The following is a 20,843-nucleotide window of genomic DNA, read 5'->3' as shown; positions in this document are numbered from 1 at the left end:
GGCAGATTATTGTGAGTGTTTTAAGGGAAAAACTTATTTTATGTTGACATTATTTCTTAAAACAAGAGTCTAAAGCGCTAACTCAGTTCCAATTTTCAGCAAACGAATAAATGAATAATAAAAATGAAGTGTGAGTTATATCCAAACACACGTCTTATTCTTATGCGTCTCCAAAACCAGACAGGTGGACCAATCTAAACTTGTTTTTATCAAAGCAAATATACATATGCAAACAATGCATAATACTAATAATAACATTATACAAATGCAAATGTGAATTGACCTAAATAAATAAAAAAATAAAATAATTTAAAAAAAGCTCCCGACAATAATTTGGGATAATTAATTTTTTTTCATATGTAAAGATGAATTGCTGTACATACTGTATGTATTAAGTGTTTGAACCTGCATAGGCGCATAACTAACATGATCCACACTGGACTTTAGAACAGCTTTTACTTGGTCAATGGCGCAGTCTATTTCAGTTTCTCAGATTAGCAATGCATAACAATGCACCTTAACACACCTCCTTTATAGACCAGCACACCCATGAGTCCACAAAATGGTGCAAATGGATATGCTATTTAAACAACATGGTTCAAAATGTGAAAATTAGGGTTGCGCTGGTTTGAAAATAGCAACAAATCGCGCCAAGCATGTCTTGCGCCTAGTGAATGATAGGGCCCTATGTTTTTAACTTGTCTAGAAATTGCTTCTTGATCTAAGAATTTTTAGATATTTGGACTAGAAACAGAAAATTAAGACAAGCATTTTTTGCAGTGTAATTAAAATCACATTTTGATTGGTTATGATTATATCATGTTGGTTAACTATGTGACTAATTATGACAGAGGTGGAGAGCAGCAGCTCATTTGGATTTTTACAGAGACAAACAATAACATACACACACAGACACACACACAGACACAAAATAGCATTTTGGTAACCCAATTTCTATACAAATAAGTGAGGAATTATATAGAGATTCACCCCAAAATTTTAATTACCTAGTCATTTACTTTCCTTTATTCGATTTAAAACCTTTCTGAGAATATCTTTTAAAGAAAGTAAGTTGCTGGTACACATCGAATTCCATTATAGGAAAAACTATTGCAGTCAACTACAATCATCAAAAAAAAAAAAATCTTATTCTTTGTTTAACAGTAGAAAGAAACACAAATAGGTTTGGAACAAGTGAAGTGTTTGTAAATGATGTCAGAATTTTCCATTTGGGGTGAACTGTCCCTTTAAGCTAAAACTTCACCGACACGTTTTGTGGGACACCCGAGGCATATTACATTTGCAGCAGTCAACACACATGCTTACATTTGTGTTCTAAACCAGCTAAGGACTTTCCTTCAGGGGAGCACAAGTTAAACACTATTTCTTGGATTTAGGCAGCGTTTGTTATATGCCAAATAAACATAAGCCGCACAGCGATGATCACATGCAACACGCTATGAAAAGCTCTGAGTCATTGTCTTGAGGGTCACGCTACACTACATCTCCCTACAGACCTCAACCCACTGTGACAGATTACAGTTTACACTCAAGTTTTAGACCTGCTGAGAGAGAATGACGAAATCTGCTTTTAACGTATGTCTCATTCTGTGTTCCTGGAGGAAATATAGTCAGCCGCTCGTAAATGTTCTCTTTCTTTCACACACACACACACACACACACACACACACACACACACACACACACACACACACACACACACACACACACACACACACACACACACACACACACACACACACACACACAAAACACACGCACACTGCCGTTCTGCTAGAGGACTTGCACTTTACGCTGAAGAATACGCTTTGTGAATTTAATATCTCAGGGTTCTGTTCACGGTGAATGGATGAATATAGCATGATGTGGACATTTGCAAGAACTCTGCGTCTTTTGTCACACACTGCTTTTCTGCAGGGGTTTATTTGAGGAATAAATGCAGAACAGCTGTTCCTGAGTTTCTGTCTCCAGTACAATAGTGGGCAACTTATTATTATGCAAAAGGACATTTCAAATGCAGAAACACAATTGTAATGCTAGTTTGCAGATTCAGGAAGAAATATCAGGCCTTGTAGAAAAAGAACTGCATTAAACAGTATATGTATGAGCTACTGGCCCAATTCAATTTCTTTATGCTAAATACTGACACAATGATATAATTATTTTATTTTAATTATTTTTAATTGTATAAACACCAGTTCAGTCTGCTTATCAAATGTGATTGTCTCATAGCCGTGCCATATTCCTCAATAACAGCACTTGTACAGCCTCTTCCCTTTTGTGTTCCACCCACATAGATTGACAGCAGATCAATAGACTCACTACATTTTGACAAATATTGCAAATATAGAATGTAGTTGTTTAGTTTGCAACTATGCAGTTTATTTATAAGGATAAGTGCCTATTTTAAATATTCATAATTTTCAGCAGCCATCAGCCTGTCAAACTGAGCAGAACAAAGACAGTTGGGCCACAAGATGGCGAAAGACACCGCATAATAAGTCCTTAGGGAGGAAAAATTCAGCGTTTTCTTTTTGCATTTTTTGCATTTCGACATTCTAAATTAAACTCTCTCATTTGTATGTTATATTTATACCATAGTAATCTGTTAGTGTTTGCTTTGTTTTGGCTTTTTCGGGGTTAATTATTGTGAAATCCCGATTACAACAGAAAAATACTGGAAAATCTCTGTAGACTGATAGCATTTAATGCCGTTCAGCCTTACAATCTTAAAGTGTAAGCAAAATAACCCGTTTTGTCATCACTTCAGATATTATGCTAGAGAATCATTGAAATTTTGTTTTTGACCAAATACTTAATTTCCATCATAATTTGCAAATAAATTCTATTTGCAAAATAAATTGCAATGTGATTTTCTGTATTTTTTTCTCATTTTGTCTCTCATAGTTGAGGTATACCTATGATAAATATTACAGACCTCTCTCATCTTTTTAAGAGGGAGAACTTGCACAATTGTTGGCTGACTAAATACTTTTTGCCCCACTGTATTTATACAAGTAATGATATACATAATAAAAATGTTGTGTGGATCCATTTATAGAGCATCAAATCAAAATCAAATCCAAAATCCTAAATAATTATCAGTGCCATTTTTTCCTTTAACACACTTGTCATTTCTACATCGATCACATATTTTTGGGACAGAATTTAAACGATTTGCACTATGAACATTACACACACTTAAATGTCAAAAACAAACATTATACATTATAACAAACTATATATATATATATATATATATATATATATATATATATATATATATATATATATATATATATATATATATATATATATATTAATTATTATTATTATTATTATTATGTATTAATAAATTATTTCATATATTTTTACCCCACAAATTCTGACACTTTTGGAGCAATTAACGGATATACTGTACATTCAAAGCAATTTATTAAAATTTTAATCATTCAATTAAATTATTACTGGACATTAAAAAACTTTTTATTATTATAAATTTCCTTCAATGACAAACAATTACTCATAAATACTGTAGAGAGCATGCAAATATTTTGTGTCTGTTTCTTTAAACTTTAATTCAAATTTAAATGAATAAATATTTTTTTTACTTATAAAAAAACAGTAAATGCTGTAATAACAGAGAAATACAGGGTAATGTTCAACACTTTTTTTTTTTTACAGTTACTGATCATCCACAATATGGTTTTAGTCCACAAATATGATGGTTAAAATAAAGTTTAAAAATGGTTCAACTAAACATCTCACCAAAAATAAAACTCATACCACAAACACTTAACGGTTTACAGAAAGCCCTCATCAAAATGTTTGGGGTAAGTCAGTAAAGTAACATTTCCAGAGCCCTGAACATTTTTCTGCAATGTGTAAATTTTTGACCCGTGGCATTTAGGTCTAAAACGATTTGATGCACATTTTGTAAAAGGTTAGTGAAAGCCACAGTGTGAATGTGCGGGGACTGAAATGAGGGCGCTCTGCTTACCTTGGCACTGTTGACGGGGTGCGATCTCTCACTCCCAGATTCTTGGCGGAGTTCTGGACTCTCGCTCCCTAAAAACAAGGCAAAATTATGAATGAGTAGCAGGCCTCACACACAGCGTGCAGTGGGGGAAAAAGTGAATTACCATAATAGTTATCATCATACATAAATATTTGGGTTGAATTAATTAGATGATACGGCAAATCATTAGTTTAAGATTAATTAGCCTAAGTTTAATTAATCTTTGATGAAGTGAATTTTAAAATGTCTTGCTGTGTGACATTTCAAGCTTGAATTGCTCTGATATAAAAAAAAAACTTACTTTACATCCTAGTCAGGAGGCTTGATTAATTGCTTTAATTTTTCCTTTATGTCACATAATAAATTAATGTAATTAATACAATACATAAAGTAACAAGATTAGTCATCATAAATTAATAAATGAAGCTGTCAGCCTGAGCTTGCTCCTAGTACAAAATAAAACACTTTTCTATGTAAAGCAAAAATTCATATAATAAAAATATGTACACAACAGAGATATGTTTTCTGATATAAAATCATGTATTAAGATAAGATCACATACAGTTGAAGTCAGAATTATTAAACCCTTTGAATTATTAGCCTCCCTGTTTATTTTTTCCCCAGTTTTTCTTTAAAGGAGATACATTTTTTTAACACATTTCTAAACAAAATAGTTTTAATAACTCATTTCTAATAACTGACTTATTTTATCTTTGCCATGATGACAGTAAATAATATTTTACTAGATATTTTTAATACTCTTCTATACAGCTTAAAGTCACATTTAAAGGCTTAACTAGGTTAATTAGGTCAAATTTGGCAGAATAATGTTATTAGGCAAGTTATGTATAATGATGGTTTGTTCTGTAGGCTATTATAAATTATAGCTTAAAGGGGCTAATGATTTTGACCTTAAAATGTTTTTAAAAGATTCTTATCTGAATATCTTATCCAAAAAAAAAAAAAAAAAAAATCTGACTTTCTCCAGAAGTAAAAAAATATTATCAGACATACTGTGAAAATTCTTTGCTCTATTAAACATCATTTAGTAAATAATAAAAAAAGAAATAAAAAAAATTTAAAAATCAAAGAGAGGCTAATAATTCTGACTTCAACTGTATACTTTACAGCATATTACAAATATACAACCCATTACACACACAGATTCAAAAACTACACAGTATACAAGAAATAATGTAGCATGATATATTACAATACAAAATCATAGAGATATTTATTATCATTAAAATAATAACATAAATACTGCATATTTGCCAGCAGCTCTCTTCATCTCTCACATGGTCGCCCAATGAAGCCAAGCAGGGAACATGGGAAAAGCCACATGGGAAAGCTAGGTTGCTGCCAGAAGTGTTGTAAGTGAGGCACTCAATCTGCGGTCTGTGTGAGTCCTAACATCCCAGTATACTGATGGGGACTCTATACTGCTCAGTAAGTGCCGTCTTTTTGAGGTCCTGATTCTCTGTGGTCATTATGGATGTCCTTCAATAAAGAGTAGAGGTTTAATCTAGGCCATAGGTCTCAAACTCAATTCTTGGAGTGCCGCAGCTCTGCTTTTGCTCCAGCCCTAATCAGACACACCTGATCCAACTAATCAAGGTGTTCAAGACTACTCTGGAACACCTTGAACAGTTAAATCAGCTGTCTCAGAATAGGGTTGGAGCAAAACTTTGCAGAGCTGCAACCCTTCAGGAACTGAGTTTGAGACCTATGATCTAGACCAAATTTGGCTTCTGTCCATCATGGCTTCCATACCATAATTGGCTTCATAACTCTGTATCCTCTCAATCAGCTGGTGTGCGGTCCCCCAAAAAGCGCTTTGAGCATTCAGTGCTATATAAATGTAAGGAATTATTATTATTATTATTATTATTATTATTATTATTATTATTATTATTATTATTATTATTATTATTATTATTTTAGATATTTTAAATATGCACACTTTATATTGTAGCAATACTTAATATTTATAAAAATGTATAATTTATTATATTAAACTTGTATAAATAATGTATTGACTTTACAATGTATGCATTATGTAAAGATGTAATCCTGTGTTTGTGTAAATGTTTTTAAAATAAATTATTAAATGCGTTTTATAATGTGGTATATATGTTTATATTATATACACTTTTTATGTTAAATATTATGTATATACAATATGCCATATGGTTTTGTAATGTATGCCTTATGTAAAATATGTAACGATATATTAAAATACATATAACAAACGACATAATCTGTATATTCTTATTTAAAAACCAAAACCCACATATCTGTTATAACTAAATCACCCAAATTCATTTAATAATTAAACGTCCAGAACAATGGGTGAAAAAATTACTTCATAAAATAAATATGCATTCGTTATTACTTCTATTATTCCATAATTAAATAATTCATATAATCATTTCCTCCATCTGAACAGATCATCTGTTTTAGGACTTTTTCCTTTTCACTTGCTCAAATCAGCCTTTATTGTCGTCATGGCTCATATTTCACAGGAAAAGAGTACATGTAGAGCTGAACCTGTGACTTACAACCTGTGTCCGTCACACTTCACCAATACTGGCCTTGTCAGGTGTGTTAGATGTGCTTGTTTGCAATCGTAAATTAAAATGTAAAACATTCATACTGGTAGAACATCCAGAGTCATTCTCCGTGAGTTAAAGCCTCTTCCAGCTAAATGAATCACAGGCCTGTTTTACTCCAGAATGCTGGCGCGTCAAAATGAAAATCACCACCTGCGCTTTGACGTAAGAAGGAAAATGTGTATCTTGCACATTTTACAAACATTAGCGCTTTCTGTAAATAGCACTATGGGTGGGTGTGACAAGAGGGCTATTCGCCAAGTGCGTCTGGAGCCGCTGGATCATCAGCAGGAGACAATACTGATGCATAAACACTGCCGGAGGTAAAGGAAGAGCACAACTGCAGGCTTCAGCACTAAAACATTAGCAATGCCCAAAAGCCCATTCAGAATTGCAGGTACTGTACATGTGGTGTCCAAAGTCATTATTTCTTTCAGCTTTTTTCAAATAGTTTTTTTTTTTTTTTATTAGTGGTGTAGGTGTGGTGTTGAAACTATTGTCATTGTTTAAAGGTCATTTGTTCAAAGTAGAAGATATACTATCTGCTATGTCACCGAGGCTCAGCCTGATTGGTCTGATGGTGGCGCTATAGTGGCCCATGATACATAATCACTCATAACTCCTCAACCACTAGCCACAGCCTTACACTACCTGACAAAAGTCTTGTCGTTGATCCCGTTTGTAAGAGCAACAGATAATAACTTGACTTCTAGTTGATCCTTGGGAAAAGAGGCAGAAGATAGATTTTTTAGAGAATCCTCTGTTGAACTGCATCCTGATCATCAAAAATTCTGCAGAAGATATATTGGAACTTTCATGGACCCAAGATTCTCACTGAAATTAATCAAGTTTGTTAAAGAAAAAATCATGGTTTGGGATTACATTCAGTATGCAAGCATGTGAGAGTTCTGCAGAGTGGATGGCAACATCAACAGCCTGAGGTATCAAGACATCTGTGCCACCCATTACACAACAAACCACAGTAGAGGGCAATTTCTTAAGGAGGATAGCGCTCCTTCTCATACTTCAGTCTCCACGTCAAAGTTCTTGAAAGCAAAGAAGGTCAAGGTGCTTCAGTATTGGCCAGCCCAATCATCAGGCATGAACATTATTAAGCATGTCTCAGGTAAGATGAAGGAGGAGGCATTGAAGATGAATCCAAAGAACCTTGATGAACTCTGGGAGTTCTGCAAGAACGCTTTCTTTGCCATTCTTTGCCATGACTTTATTAATAAGTCATTTGAGTCATTGCAGATATGTATGGATGAAGTCCTCGAAGCTCATGGGAGTCATACACAGTATTAATTATTTTTCCACTGCACCATGACTTTATATTCTATACTGTACTTTATTTCTGTTAAGTGACAAGACTTTTGTCTCAGCAAAGTCAGACCTTACTGTCCTAATTAGACAATAAAACAAATCAAGACATGATCATGTTTTATTTTGGTAAAATAAGCGTAATCCTTTGCCTTTCATGTAAGCCACTTCTGATACCAATTGATCAACTAGAAGTCAAGTTATTTGATGTTCCTAAAACTTGGATATGCGACAAGCCTTTTATCAGGTAGTGTATAACATTGGCCCAAGCTCTACAAGGTGTGTGTGTCAGATCTGGTAACCAAAGTGGTGAAATTTCAGGGTATTTTGCAATTTAAAAAAAAAGACATCTGAATATCAGAATTGATCAATCAAAGTTGATTTTCCATTCAGGTTTACCAAATGAAAGAAAAATGTAATCTGCCTATCAGCATTCTTTAAAACATCTTATTTTGTGTTCATCAGAAGAAAGAAACTCATAAAGGTTTAAAAACCACATGAGGGAGTGTAAATGGTGAGGCAGTTTTATGTGTGGTAAACTAACCCTTTAAAAATCTACATGCCATTAAAAATATATCAAATTCAATAAATTTATTCAAAAACGTAGATTCATCCAGTAATGAAACAAGAGAAATCTTTGAGTAATTAAGTGAATCATTTATTGGAACCAATACAATTAATCAATTATTCAAATATTTAACATTTGGTCAGAAAATGTCAATTAACGGTCCCACTTTATATTAAGTACCCTTAACTAATATGTACTTACACTGAAATTAATAACTAGTTACAATTTACCTGTGTAAATGCATGTTTTTCCATTATACTTATTGATTAAATATTTATAATACATATAATTTATAATTACACTGTTGACCATTCTTTACACATTAACCCACCCTTAAACCTATACCACCAAACCTGTCCCTAACCCTACCCATGTCCAACTTCAAGAGCACCAAAAGTTTTCTGCATCACATATCAACACATTAAGTACATTCTATTTATAGTTTAATGTAAGTACATAGTAGTTAAGAACACAAAACAATTTGGGACCCAACAAAATGTTATTTAGTGTTTTTTTTTTTAGCAATTCTCATTTAATCCAGAATCATAAAGTCATGGAACAAAAAAGTTGGGATTTTACACATCTGGAAAATTAGCTGCCTGTTCATATAACCTTGTTAATAAAAAATAAATATGATTTTTAGAATAAATCATGAATACCCAACCATAAACACAACTGCCTTTAGCTTTTAAGCAAAACAAAAATAGAAAAGAGCTCTTATGTATTGGAATTAGCTAACTCGACATCCCAAACACACTGTGGTCAGCTCTAGTGTACAGGTAGTGTGTTTCTCTGACGAATGCTGACTGGTGAGTGCATCATGGCACAGTCAGCACCACAGTCAGTCCCTTATCATGTCTTGATACCATCAGCAATTACACTAGAAAAGTCTCCCCATTCGCCTGATGTATACTGCTTTCCTGCTGCTTTAAAATACAGCTAGATGTTTAGGGGAACAACTGAGATATAAGAGGCTGAGAGTAAAAAAAGCTCTTGTCTACAGACATGGCAACGATTAGCCAACCTCTTGAAAACCTTTTTTTCAACAATCACTTCTCTAAAAATATGGTTAACTCATTTCGGCAGTTCAGCAGTTTGGTGTTTATACATAGAAGGTGAATAATAGAGCTATTCGTCAGTGTCCCTTTCCTGTCCTCAATGAGTTTGCAGGTTTTATGATGGATGAGTCTCTTTTGAGTCTCGCTGTGAGGTACGAATCACGCTGAATAATAATAAATAGCCAACCAGGGGGAGCTCTGACGACAGTCATTCATATTGATATTCATAAAGTTATTCTGGAGCATGAAGCAGTGAAGGTGAGGACTCGACACCCACTGGCGGTCCAGGATATTATACTGTAATACATTATGAATTCAGAAGGTTTAAAATGAGAATATAAATGTATATTATATAACAGTTAAATGAATGTTACATGGTACTTATAAAGTAATTTTAATTTCATCAAATGCAGTGGTGACCATGAAATTTAATCATGAAAAATTATATAATAATAATTAAATAAACAGGTATATGCATCAGTTTTTTATCATTCCATTTATATAATTTTACTTAATTTTAATTATTTTAAAATAACTAATATAACTAGTTATGGCATTACTTTTATGACTTTTTATTTTATTTGTTTTTAAAGTTGCATTCAAATTGACAGTAAATACATACAAATTGGAAGAACTGGAACATTAAACTAATATGAACATAAGCTGCATTAATTTTAATTATAGAAATCAAAATTGATTAGCATATAAATATCTTCATATATAATAAAAGCATATATACTTACACTCACTGACCATTTATTAGGTACTCCTGTTCAACTGCTCGTTAACGCAAATTTTTAATCAGCCAATCACATGGCAGCCACTCACTGCATTTAGGTATGTAAACATGGTCAAGACGATCTGCTGCAGTTAAAACCGAGCGTCAGAATGAGAAAGAAAGATAATTTAGGTGACTTTGAACGTGGCATTGTTGTTGGTGCCAGACGGGCTGGTCTGAGTATTTCAGAAACTCCTGATCTATTGGGATTTTCACGCACAACCATGTCTAGGGTTAACAGGGAATGGTCTGAAAAAGAGAAAATATCCAATGAGTGGCAATATGTAGTTGCAAATGCCTTATTGATGTCAGACGAGAATGGCCAGAATGGCCAGTTTCAGCTGATAGAAAGGCAACAGTAACTCAAATAACCATTTGTTATAACTGAGGTATGCAGAAGAGCACCTCTGAACGCACAACACGTCAAATCTTAAAGTGGATAGGCTACAGCAGCAGAAGACCACACCGGGTGCCACTCCAGTCAGGTAGGAATGGGTAACTGAGGCTACAATTTGCACAGGGTCACCAACATTGGACAAAAGAAGATTGAAAAACGTCGCCTGGTCTGATGAGTCTCGATTTTTGCTGTGACATTTGGATGGTAGGGTCAGTTTTTGGCATCAGCAACATGGAAGCATGAATCCATCCTGCCTTGTATGAACGGTTCAGGATGGTGGTGGTGGTGTAATGGTGTGGGGGATATTTTCTTAGCACACTTTGGGCCCATTAGTACCAATTCAACATCAACCCCACAGCCTACCTAAGTATTGTTGCTGACCATGTCCATCCCTTTATGACCACAGTGTACCTGACTTCTGTTGGCTACTTTCAGCAGGATAAAATGCCATGTCATTAAGCGGGAATCATCTCAGTCTTGTTCCTTGCACATGACAATGAGCTCACTGTACTCAAATGGCCTCCACAGTCACCAGACCTCAATACAATAGAGCAACTTTTGGGTGTGGTGGATAGAGAGATTTGCATAATGGGTGTGCAGCCAACAAATCTACAGCAACTGTGTGATGCTATCATGTCAATATGGACAGAAATCTCTGAGGCATATTTCCAGAAGCTTGTTGAATCTATGCCACAACGGATTAAGGCAGTTCTGAATGCAAAAGAGGATCCTAACCGGTACTAGTAAGGTATACCTAATAAAGTGGCAGATGAACGTATAATGTTCTAAAAAAATTATTACATACATTATTTATTTATTTGTAACTTTTTTGGGATCATTAAATGATTAAAATTTGCAGTAAATAATGTAAGAATTGTAAGTCTATGAACAAGAATGTACATCATTTATTTAACATTTCCTTTTTTGCCTTCTTTAATCATTACTGTAAATGGTCACAAATGATGGCAATTTACAGTAAATATACAGTATATTCCTGAACACCGAAGTAAACACACTGGCCTGATACTCACAGGCCTAATGTACTCTTGTGAATATGATCTGTCTGGACGTGATGGAGCTTCTGTCAAAGGCTCTTAGGTCTTTAGCTCTCATGACTCAGGGCCACCTTGAAGTTTCATTTCTTCTATTATACAACTCTCACACAGCAGCTCCTGTCAGCTTCATCCATAACCTCATGAAGGACACTTCAAGGCTAGGCTGAAAATGGCCGGAAAATGACTAAAAATCTCCCGCTTTCTAAATGAAAGGCAGGTTTCAGACTTCATTTCATGAACATCTATCCAGCTTCTTCCAGACCAGCTTATGCTAACAGCCATGTAGACAAACCAAATGAGAGAAAGCAAAACCAAGGCAGTTAAGCTTGTTACATTTCCCAAAATAATTAAACAGGCCTTTGATAAAAATAAATCCTGAACATGGTGGTCTAACGGTTTGAATTTTTTCCCCTTCCTGCAACTGTAATTCCCAATAAATGAACTGGGTCAGTAACATTCAGAAAGCAGAGGTGGATATTAGCTTATCTTTTTCTCTGCTGGAAATGAGGCTTCAAAACCAAACCACATTTCCTTGCAGAAACTTTAATTAAAAACCAGTGGTATACAGTATATTCTGCAGAAAGCTAGCTTAATGGTGAGTGTGTACAGTAATAAGGTGCTTCTTCAACCATTTATGGCCAAAGTTTGGTTTTTATTTGTTTAAAACTAGTACATTTCAGATTTTACAAGTGACTTGAGAGTAATTTTGCTAAATTATGCTAAGAGTGTGATTTTTATCTTATTTGTTTTTTCCATTTAGGATACATACTAAATGATATTTATATGTTATTAGCTTGTAAAATTGAAAAAATAAATAAGGGTTTCATATTTGAATTAGATCAAATTCCAATACAAATACAGTAAGATATTGCAGTACTGTTTGGTTTACTGTAAACTGAAATTTGAATTACAATATGCTAAGATACAAATACAGTAACCTTCTGTAACTTACTGTAAAATACTAAAAAGTGAGGAAATTGGTTGATTGGTTGACACTGGTGAGCAAAATATACTTTCAGCAACCTAAAAACCTATTGGACACATTAAACTAGACAGAGAACGATCAATGTGTATCTAAACAAAAACATGGATGTTAAAAGAAATAAGAAATAAAACATACCTGCTTTCTCATGACGTCAGTGGCTTGCATGATGCATCGTGGAGGCAAACCGTGATTACGAGCCAGAAGAATGGCTTGTTCCAACGTGACACTTAGCGTACAACTGCAAGAAACAAAACAAAGCACTGCTTATCATACTGCACACTTTTTAATGCAAAATTATAATTCTTTATCAAATACAACATATATTTTAGCATTATGATGACAGACGTTATACATACTATTGCTACATTACATCTCTATAATACAGGTGGAAAACTATGAAATTGGGTCATTCTTAAATGACACAAGTTAAAAAGATTTCCATACAGGCTGCAGAAAAGCCTTTTATATGAGCTCCCTTTCCACTAACCATGTTTTAATTTGATTATTTTATTTAGAGATGTTTTAATGTATCAACAAAGACGAAACAATTAAAATACAATTGTATTTACACACCACTAGTTATGATTTCATGCAAAATTGTGAATGTAACATAACATCTAACAAATATGTTACAGTCACCAGCTGAAAAAAAATATTCAAAGATAATTCCTTGTATTTACTTAAAGTTTAAGTGGTTGCAAACAATTTATTTGAGTTGAATTTAAACAAACAAATCAAATTAAACATAACTAAATTTAATTTTTTTAAATTCAACCCATATAAGTTGTTTGCAACAGTTTTGCAGAATTATTTTTTTTTCAGTGTAGGTTCTGTGGATTGCTGGAAAATTACAATTCTGCCATGTTAGTGAACTACAACTCCCTGCATGTGCACCTCGCACACACCGGTTCCTATTACTTATTACACACAAAGTCGGAGGATCATTATGAACTGATAAGATGGACTTTATAAATAACACACACTTCATTGTTGAGTCTTGTTAACTTTTCAACATTATGAAGTGTTTACCTTGTCTTGTTTTTCCATTGCCGTGTGTCTTGACCTTCACTTTATTTATTGTTTTTGCTGTTAGCCACCCAGACCAATCTATTTGCCTGTGACCTGACTACTCTTTTGGACTGCCCTGTAAGATACTGTTTGCTCCTGTGTTTGACCATTTACCTGTTTGACCATCCTCTGTTGAACAAAGATACTGCAATTGGATCCCCTCACTGTTGTCAGTACAGTATGTTACCAAGTAAAGCAATAAAGTCTCCAGGCATGTATTCAATGAACCAAATCATCAATTTTTGTGAAGTTAACTCAAATGATCAAAAAATGGAAACTACTGCAAAACACGGACTTTTTTCACGGACTTTCCTTTCAGCATTTTTTCAATGCCACATCCCAAAAATACATAAAGGGCCACCGTTGTCCATGGGAAGGGTGGCAGATTCCGGCTCTATTAAAAAAAGTGGAGACATTTAACAAGCTTGTGCGGCCCAGGCTCATGTCTCATCTGTCTGGTTAACAGGACGGCCTGTCAGATGTGCTGTCATTCAGCCTGATGAAGCGTGACATGCGCTTTCATTCTCTGAACATGTGTCTGCCACTCTCATCCCATTAACATTTGAACAGACAGTCAGAGGGCAGCATGGACAAACAGGTGTGAGAGTCATACAGCCGGCTGAACTGTCCCAGGGGACCAATGAACATCCTCGGAGAAGACTGATAAACATGTAGTGTCTAAAGAAGAATCAGAGAGTGTCCACTAGATATGAGTGGGACAGGAGCCAATTGAGATGAAAGATGTGATACACAACATCAGCCCAATTAAAAGGGCAGTTTAACTTTACGAGATACTATTAGACAAGTCGATGCTCAGGCTTTGGGTCAATGGGATGAGAGAGCACCAGTACAGTCATAATAAGATATAATCTGATTGGCTGAGTTCGTAAAGAAATGTAAAGTCTACATGAAACCGAAGTTGTGTTCGTCTTTAATTTCTTATTGTGATTATATCTGAGTATTATGTACATTGGTTTATGTTTATATCTTTATGTGTCATGTTATTGTGATTAAATATTATGAGGGCACATTAAAACGTGATTATTTATGACAATACCAAATAAACAGTTTGTAATAAATAAATGCAATATTGGAAAAAAATAACAAGAAATGCCTATTTAGTTTTAATAATGAATTTTTTTTCTGTCAAACTAAAAATCAAACGACAACCTTTTTATTAAATACTTTTATTACAACTAGATGTAGTAAGACATTTGAAAGATACTCATGAACAAAGGTGAATCTTTAATATATATATATATATATATATAAATATATATATATATATATATGTAATGTAATGTAATGTATATATATATATATATTAGGGGTGTCAAAAATAATTGTTTTTTCTGTGCACTGCGATGCAGACGCGGACAATTCGGTATCGGTTCAGTAATAATCATAACCGGTTATTACTGACGTCATTTACCTCATATGCGCTCTGTCGCGAGGGAGGCGATCGCGAGTATTTACAGCGCTTTAACTACTTAGAAATCATAAACTGTGCACAATTTCACTGTGTGTGTTTGCTGGATCAGTCTTTCACTGACATATACAACAATAGCCCCTATTTCACTGAGATCGAGAGAATGAAAGTAGCATACTCCATTTCTCTCTCTCTCTTTCTCACACACACACAGTGGCCTATTTGACCTGCTGGTGTGGCTTCTCTTCTCGGCTGTTTTACAGCGTTACTTTTGCATACAGGAACGAGCGCGTGTCTGCAGACTTTTCTCCACCGTGTCTATCAAACATCAGCTGTGAGATCGCCGCTATATATATATTTGCAATATTACTTTGGGAGTCTTAAAAATATAGAATTAAATAAAAATAAAAAACCCTGAACTAAACTAACACAGAGGGCCCTATCATACACCTAGTCCAATGCGCGACACAGATGTCATTTGCTAGTTTTAGCTCGACGCAAGTGTCATTTTGATGTTTTGCACCACGCTGTTTACATAGCACATGCATTTGAGCTTACATGTGCACCCATAGGCGTTCTAGTCTTGAATCGGGAGGTGTGTTAAGGCGCATTACTGGTGCGTTGCTGTTTTGAGTACCTAAAATAGACTGTATAATAGACCAGCAGAAAGCAGGTCTAAAGTTCAGGGCAGAGTGTGTCAGTTGTGTGCCTTGCTAAAACATTGCTTAAAACATGCAGGATGTAAAGAAATACACAAATATTTTTACATATGAAAAATAATTAATGAATTAAAATGTTACTAACATTTTAATTTTCTATAAATATAAAAACCAGTACCTTCATGCCTTCTTCACTTCGGGGGCTTTTTTCAGTCATTCATGACAACTTGCTTTTTTATAATGTTAATATTATTAGTAGTATTATTTATTAAATCAACTTCTCATGAATGTGTACAAGGAATGTGTATCTGAAATGTACAACAAAACATACTCTAAGTAACTTATTTCAGATTGATAAAAATGCAGACAGCACCCTCTAGTGAATTTGTCATCTGAAATGTCCAAAGAAAAGGACCCAGAGCAGCATATTTTACATTACATTGAACTGAACTGAATATGGAAAAAAAAAAAAATTATTTCTTGTTCCAAAACCCGAGAGGCCAAAAGCGTTTATATAGAACTAGACAAAGTCAATGAGCAGAGCCTTGGTCAGTATAAGACCAGTCTAAATGATTCATCTAATGCTATTTAAAGAGACATCAAAGTGATTTTAGATTACAGAGAACATGAAGGAAGCTCTGATAAACAACAACCCAATGCCTGACACTGATCATTTTATTACCTGTGAGGAAACTGCCGAACCGTAACACAAATCATCCATCAAAAAGATATTTGCTTATTTACTAGCTTGTACACTGTCAAACTGTCTACATCCATAATGCGTCAGTCTGACATTTCCATCTCGCTTTAGCTGATATATAAATACGCATTCTTTTTACCAAGAGCAATGTCAAATGTGTGCATTGTAAAATATATATGTTTGCAGCTTGTTTAAATGACTTGCTTTAAAAAAGTGAAACAGCAACTTCTGAATACTTTATATTCAATGTATTTACATTTCTATAAACAGTTGGAGTCAAAATTATTAGCCCTCCAGTGAATTTGTGTTTCAAATATTTCCCAAATGGGGTTTAACAGAACAGGGAATTTTTCTTACGGAGAATGCCTTATTTGTTTTATTTTGGCTAGAATAAAGGCAGTTGTTATTTTTTTAACAATTATAAGGTCAACTTGTTATACAATGATTTGCCTCCTTACCCTAAATTGCCTAATTAACCTAGTTAAGCCCTTAAATTGCACTTTATACTAGTATCAGAGAACTTTTATGCTTATAAATTGGGGGAAAATATACAGTGGTATTAATAATTCATGCAACGAATGTGGCTGATCAGACACATCATTATTTTTGCTTTATTCAACAAATAATACACCATCAACTTCTCCTACCCAGAATAGACTGGATGATGGATGGATGGATGGATGGATAGATGGATAGATAGATAGATAGATAGATAGATAGATAGATAGATAGATAGATAGATAGATAGATAGATAGATAGATAGATAGATAGATAGATAGATAGATAGATAGATAGATAGATAGATAGATAGATAGATAGATAGATAGATAGATAGATAGATAGATAGATAGATAGATACATTTTACATTTTATGTTAATACTTGTGCAACATATTAACATTTTAAGAAACTTCTAATGTTTTTGCATCAGCTTTCACCCAGAATGCATATGCAAATCACCATGCTTTGGAACAAAGGCCCATAACATTTCCTATGGGAAAATAGCTCCCTCATTGGTCATCTCAGCTCTTGAGGGTGTTAGAAGACCAACCTTATAAAAGCTAGTGACTGAGGCCGCGCCCCAGGGAGAATCCAAGGAGAATACCCAGAGAAGACCAGAACCTACACAGCAGCTTCTCCTCAGGTCCAGTGAAGAGACTTGGACCTTGGCAAAAATGGGTTAACTGCACAGCTCAGACATTCCCATCTCTGATACCCTTCTTTCTTTCTTTCTTTTCCGTCAAAAGTCCAGTTAAGCTTAGTACAACGTGAAACCAGAATTCAACATGACAAGTCCTTTTGCCACCTCAAAACTTGACACGACAGACTCCACCCCACTCCAAGCCTCACAGGACTAAAAGCCAACCACCAGCTAACCATGTGGGAACCCCGCACAACAGAGGGAGTTCTTCACATCACACAAGGAATGCAAGTAATGCCTCCAGATTACCATTGAACTGATGAAAATGAAATGTAATCCTAAAAAACAGAAGAGCTAAACTGATTCTTTTTGGTTTGCTTGGTTTAGTCTTACAAAATCCAAGGTTTATACATCATTACACTCTCTCAAACTCTTGTTTTTCTTTATTTACTCTTTTCTACAACCTGTATGAATGTGTGTTTGTGTTTGGTGTTAGTTGTTAGGTGTTAGATTATCAAAAAAGTTTAATTTTGTATAAAGAAAGGTGCATATTTATGAATCAAATGTCTCAAACTTCTATCTTGTTACCCTGGTAAAACATAAATGGGTTTTTATTTTTAATAGCTGTTTTAAGCTGTTTTTAAAGAATCGATTCCTTTAAAACCCCCTTCAAATTATTCTTTGATTAATAGCTGTTTTTAACTGTTTTTAAAGAATCGATTCCTTTAAAACCCCCTTCAACTTAATCTTTGATTCACTTTGAGCTAATTCGCTACATTTAGGAGGTTTAATAATTCTGACTTCCACTGTAAATAATTAAAAATAATAAGTTAACCTAATTTTTTGAGCTTGAGATAAATAATTTGGTAACACTTTACAATAAGGTTGTATTAGTTAATGTTTGTTAATGCAATTACTAACATGAACAAACAATAAACAATACATGTATTACAGTATTTATTAATATTTGTTAACGTTAATTAAAATACAGTTGTTCATTGTTAGTTTATGTAAACTCACAGTACACTGACTAATGTTAACAAGCCTGAATTTAGATTTTAATACTGCATTATTAAATGTTGAACTATGATTAATAAATGCTGCAAATACATTAACTAATAAAAACTTATTGTAAAATGTCACCAATATTTTTTTCAGTATAGTTAACTTGGTAGCGAATGTGTAGTTTCCAGTATGGTTTGTGTGGGATTAAAATAAGAGGTGAAAATGCTGACAATAAAACTAACAATAGCTGTTTTTAGTAAACACAAAAAGTGTTACAGTTTAATCTTCACCTACTTTCAGGATTTAGAAAAGTTTCAATTGAGTAAGAGTAGACTGTGTACAAGTTAAATTCTCAAAAACAGAAATATGAAAGTAATGGTTCGAAATCAACTTGCTCTTGTCGAAATGAAGCTGAAATAATATCATTAACATATGATTGTGTTTCATAACCAATCATTTTTTTTCTGCCAATTTACTTTGGCTCAAGAATCATATGAAAAATTACTGTATGATACAATTTACACTGAGATGTTTTTTTTTTTTTTTTTATCTGTGCTTTGTCTTTGTAATAAATGCATCTCAATTCAGTGCCTGTTTCGCTCTGATTGTTTGCACTTGGCAACAAATCGTTTTCTTTCAGGCAAACTGCTGACGATGTTAGAAACTATGTCGTCTATTTTACCCTCAATTGCATTTCATAGATCGATCTCTTGATTTATAATAGAAAGAAAGAAAAAAGAAAACATGATACAAAGAAATCAGAGTCACCAATCACTTCACATGGGTTGTTAATGTGGTCAGTTCGATCTTCAAGGACATATCATGACTCAGCAAAAAGAGGTGAATTTGACTGAAGTGTTGCTTTGATTCATGTATTTCCGTTCTGCTGATAGACACATGTGTAACTGAGTGTCAAGGGCGCTGCACGACCTCTTCTCAATATTGATCCTTCAGTGTTTTATGGCTGACTGATCTGTCCCTTGGCTTCTCGACCGTAGCGTTCCTACTGTTACTTAATTGCTTGAGGGAACACTGAAACTTCAGAGTAAAGGCTCTTATACACTCTTCATACACCACTTTGACCTCCTTGTGACTAGTATTAAAGTATGGTGGAGGAAAGGTGTCGTGAGCTTAAGAAGAATACACCAGGAAGATTATATATTATTATATAATGAATACTTCTGTTAACGATTTTTGCATTCATATGAAATAAAATTTTCTCACTTAAATTGTTGCAAATCTTGAGATCTTTGGAACACAGATGTAGTGTTTTAAAAAGATGGTTTAAATAAGGCCTGCTGTTGGTAGAAAAAAAGATGAGAAAATAGTCAGTTGTTTTGATTTTCCAAAACACATTCTACTCTAAAACAACAAAATAAACAACAACAAAAAAAGTATATTTAAAAAAAAAATTATAAATAAAAGAGAAAGATTATATAAATATTTTATAAGATTTTATTAAGCTTTCCTGTTACTCAAATAGTATGTATATATATATATATATATATATATATATATATATATATATATATATATATATATATATATATATATATATATATATATATATATATATATATATATATGTATATGGAAGTGACGTTGGTGAGATAGCAATAGTTTTTGCTACTCTGACATCAGCTGCAAATGTTGTTTTTCATACTAATTGGTTTTTAGACTCTCTGTGTTTGATTTACTTTTTTATATAGATGAGTATGCTATTGAACTGTTGTGTAAACACAATACCACGCGAGTAGCAGTGTGATAGGGCTATATATTGACACTTCTCTCACTAGTGCCGATATACAACATTTAAACTACAACACAGTTAAAGGGCAGATGATCAGAGATGCTTTCTCTTAACAAAGCCACACGCTGCTGTGTGATATCACCCATGGAGAACCTTAAAACCCAGCCAACCGGCCTCAGGCAAGACCTGCGTCAAAGCATTTACTGGCTCTTCATAAAATAAGCACTCTGAACTCAAAAAGTGGAAGAGACTCGAATCAACTGTGCTTGCTATTCTTAT

The 20,843-nt window shown here is 33.9% G+C and overlaps 1 protein-coding gene across 2 annotated transcripts in view; it reads right to left on the bottom strand.

Annotated features, from left to right (window-relative positions):
- The window catches only part of prex2 (phosphatidylinositol-3,4,5-trisphosphate-dependent Rac exchange factor 2), a 258,834-nt gene that overhangs the window by 3,070 nt on the left and 234,921 nt on the right, over positions 1-20,843 (bottom strand). For both annotated transcript variants that reach the window (XM_001923322.6, XM_073940635.1), the window contains exons 38-39: positions 12,948-13,050; positions 4,022-4,089 (exon numbers count right to left, since the gene is read on the bottom strand). In XM_001923322.6, coding sequence (XP_001923357.1) covers positions 4,022-4,089; positions 12,948-13,050 — 171 coding nt within the window. The remainder of the gene's footprint in view (positions 1-4,021; positions 4,090-12,947; positions 13,051-20,843) is intronic.

This window comes from Danio rerio, chromosome 24 (assembly GCF_049306965.1).
Source record: "Danio rerio strain Tuebingen ecotype United States chromosome 24, GRCz12tu, whole genome shotgun sequence".
Classification (NCBI taxonomy): domain Eukaryota; kingdom Metazoa; phylum Chordata; class Actinopteri; order Cypriniformes; family Danionidae; genus Danio; species Danio rerio.
The sequence above is the reverse complement of the archived record's forward strand: the minus strand, read 5'-3'. Positions and strand labels throughout refer to the sequence as shown.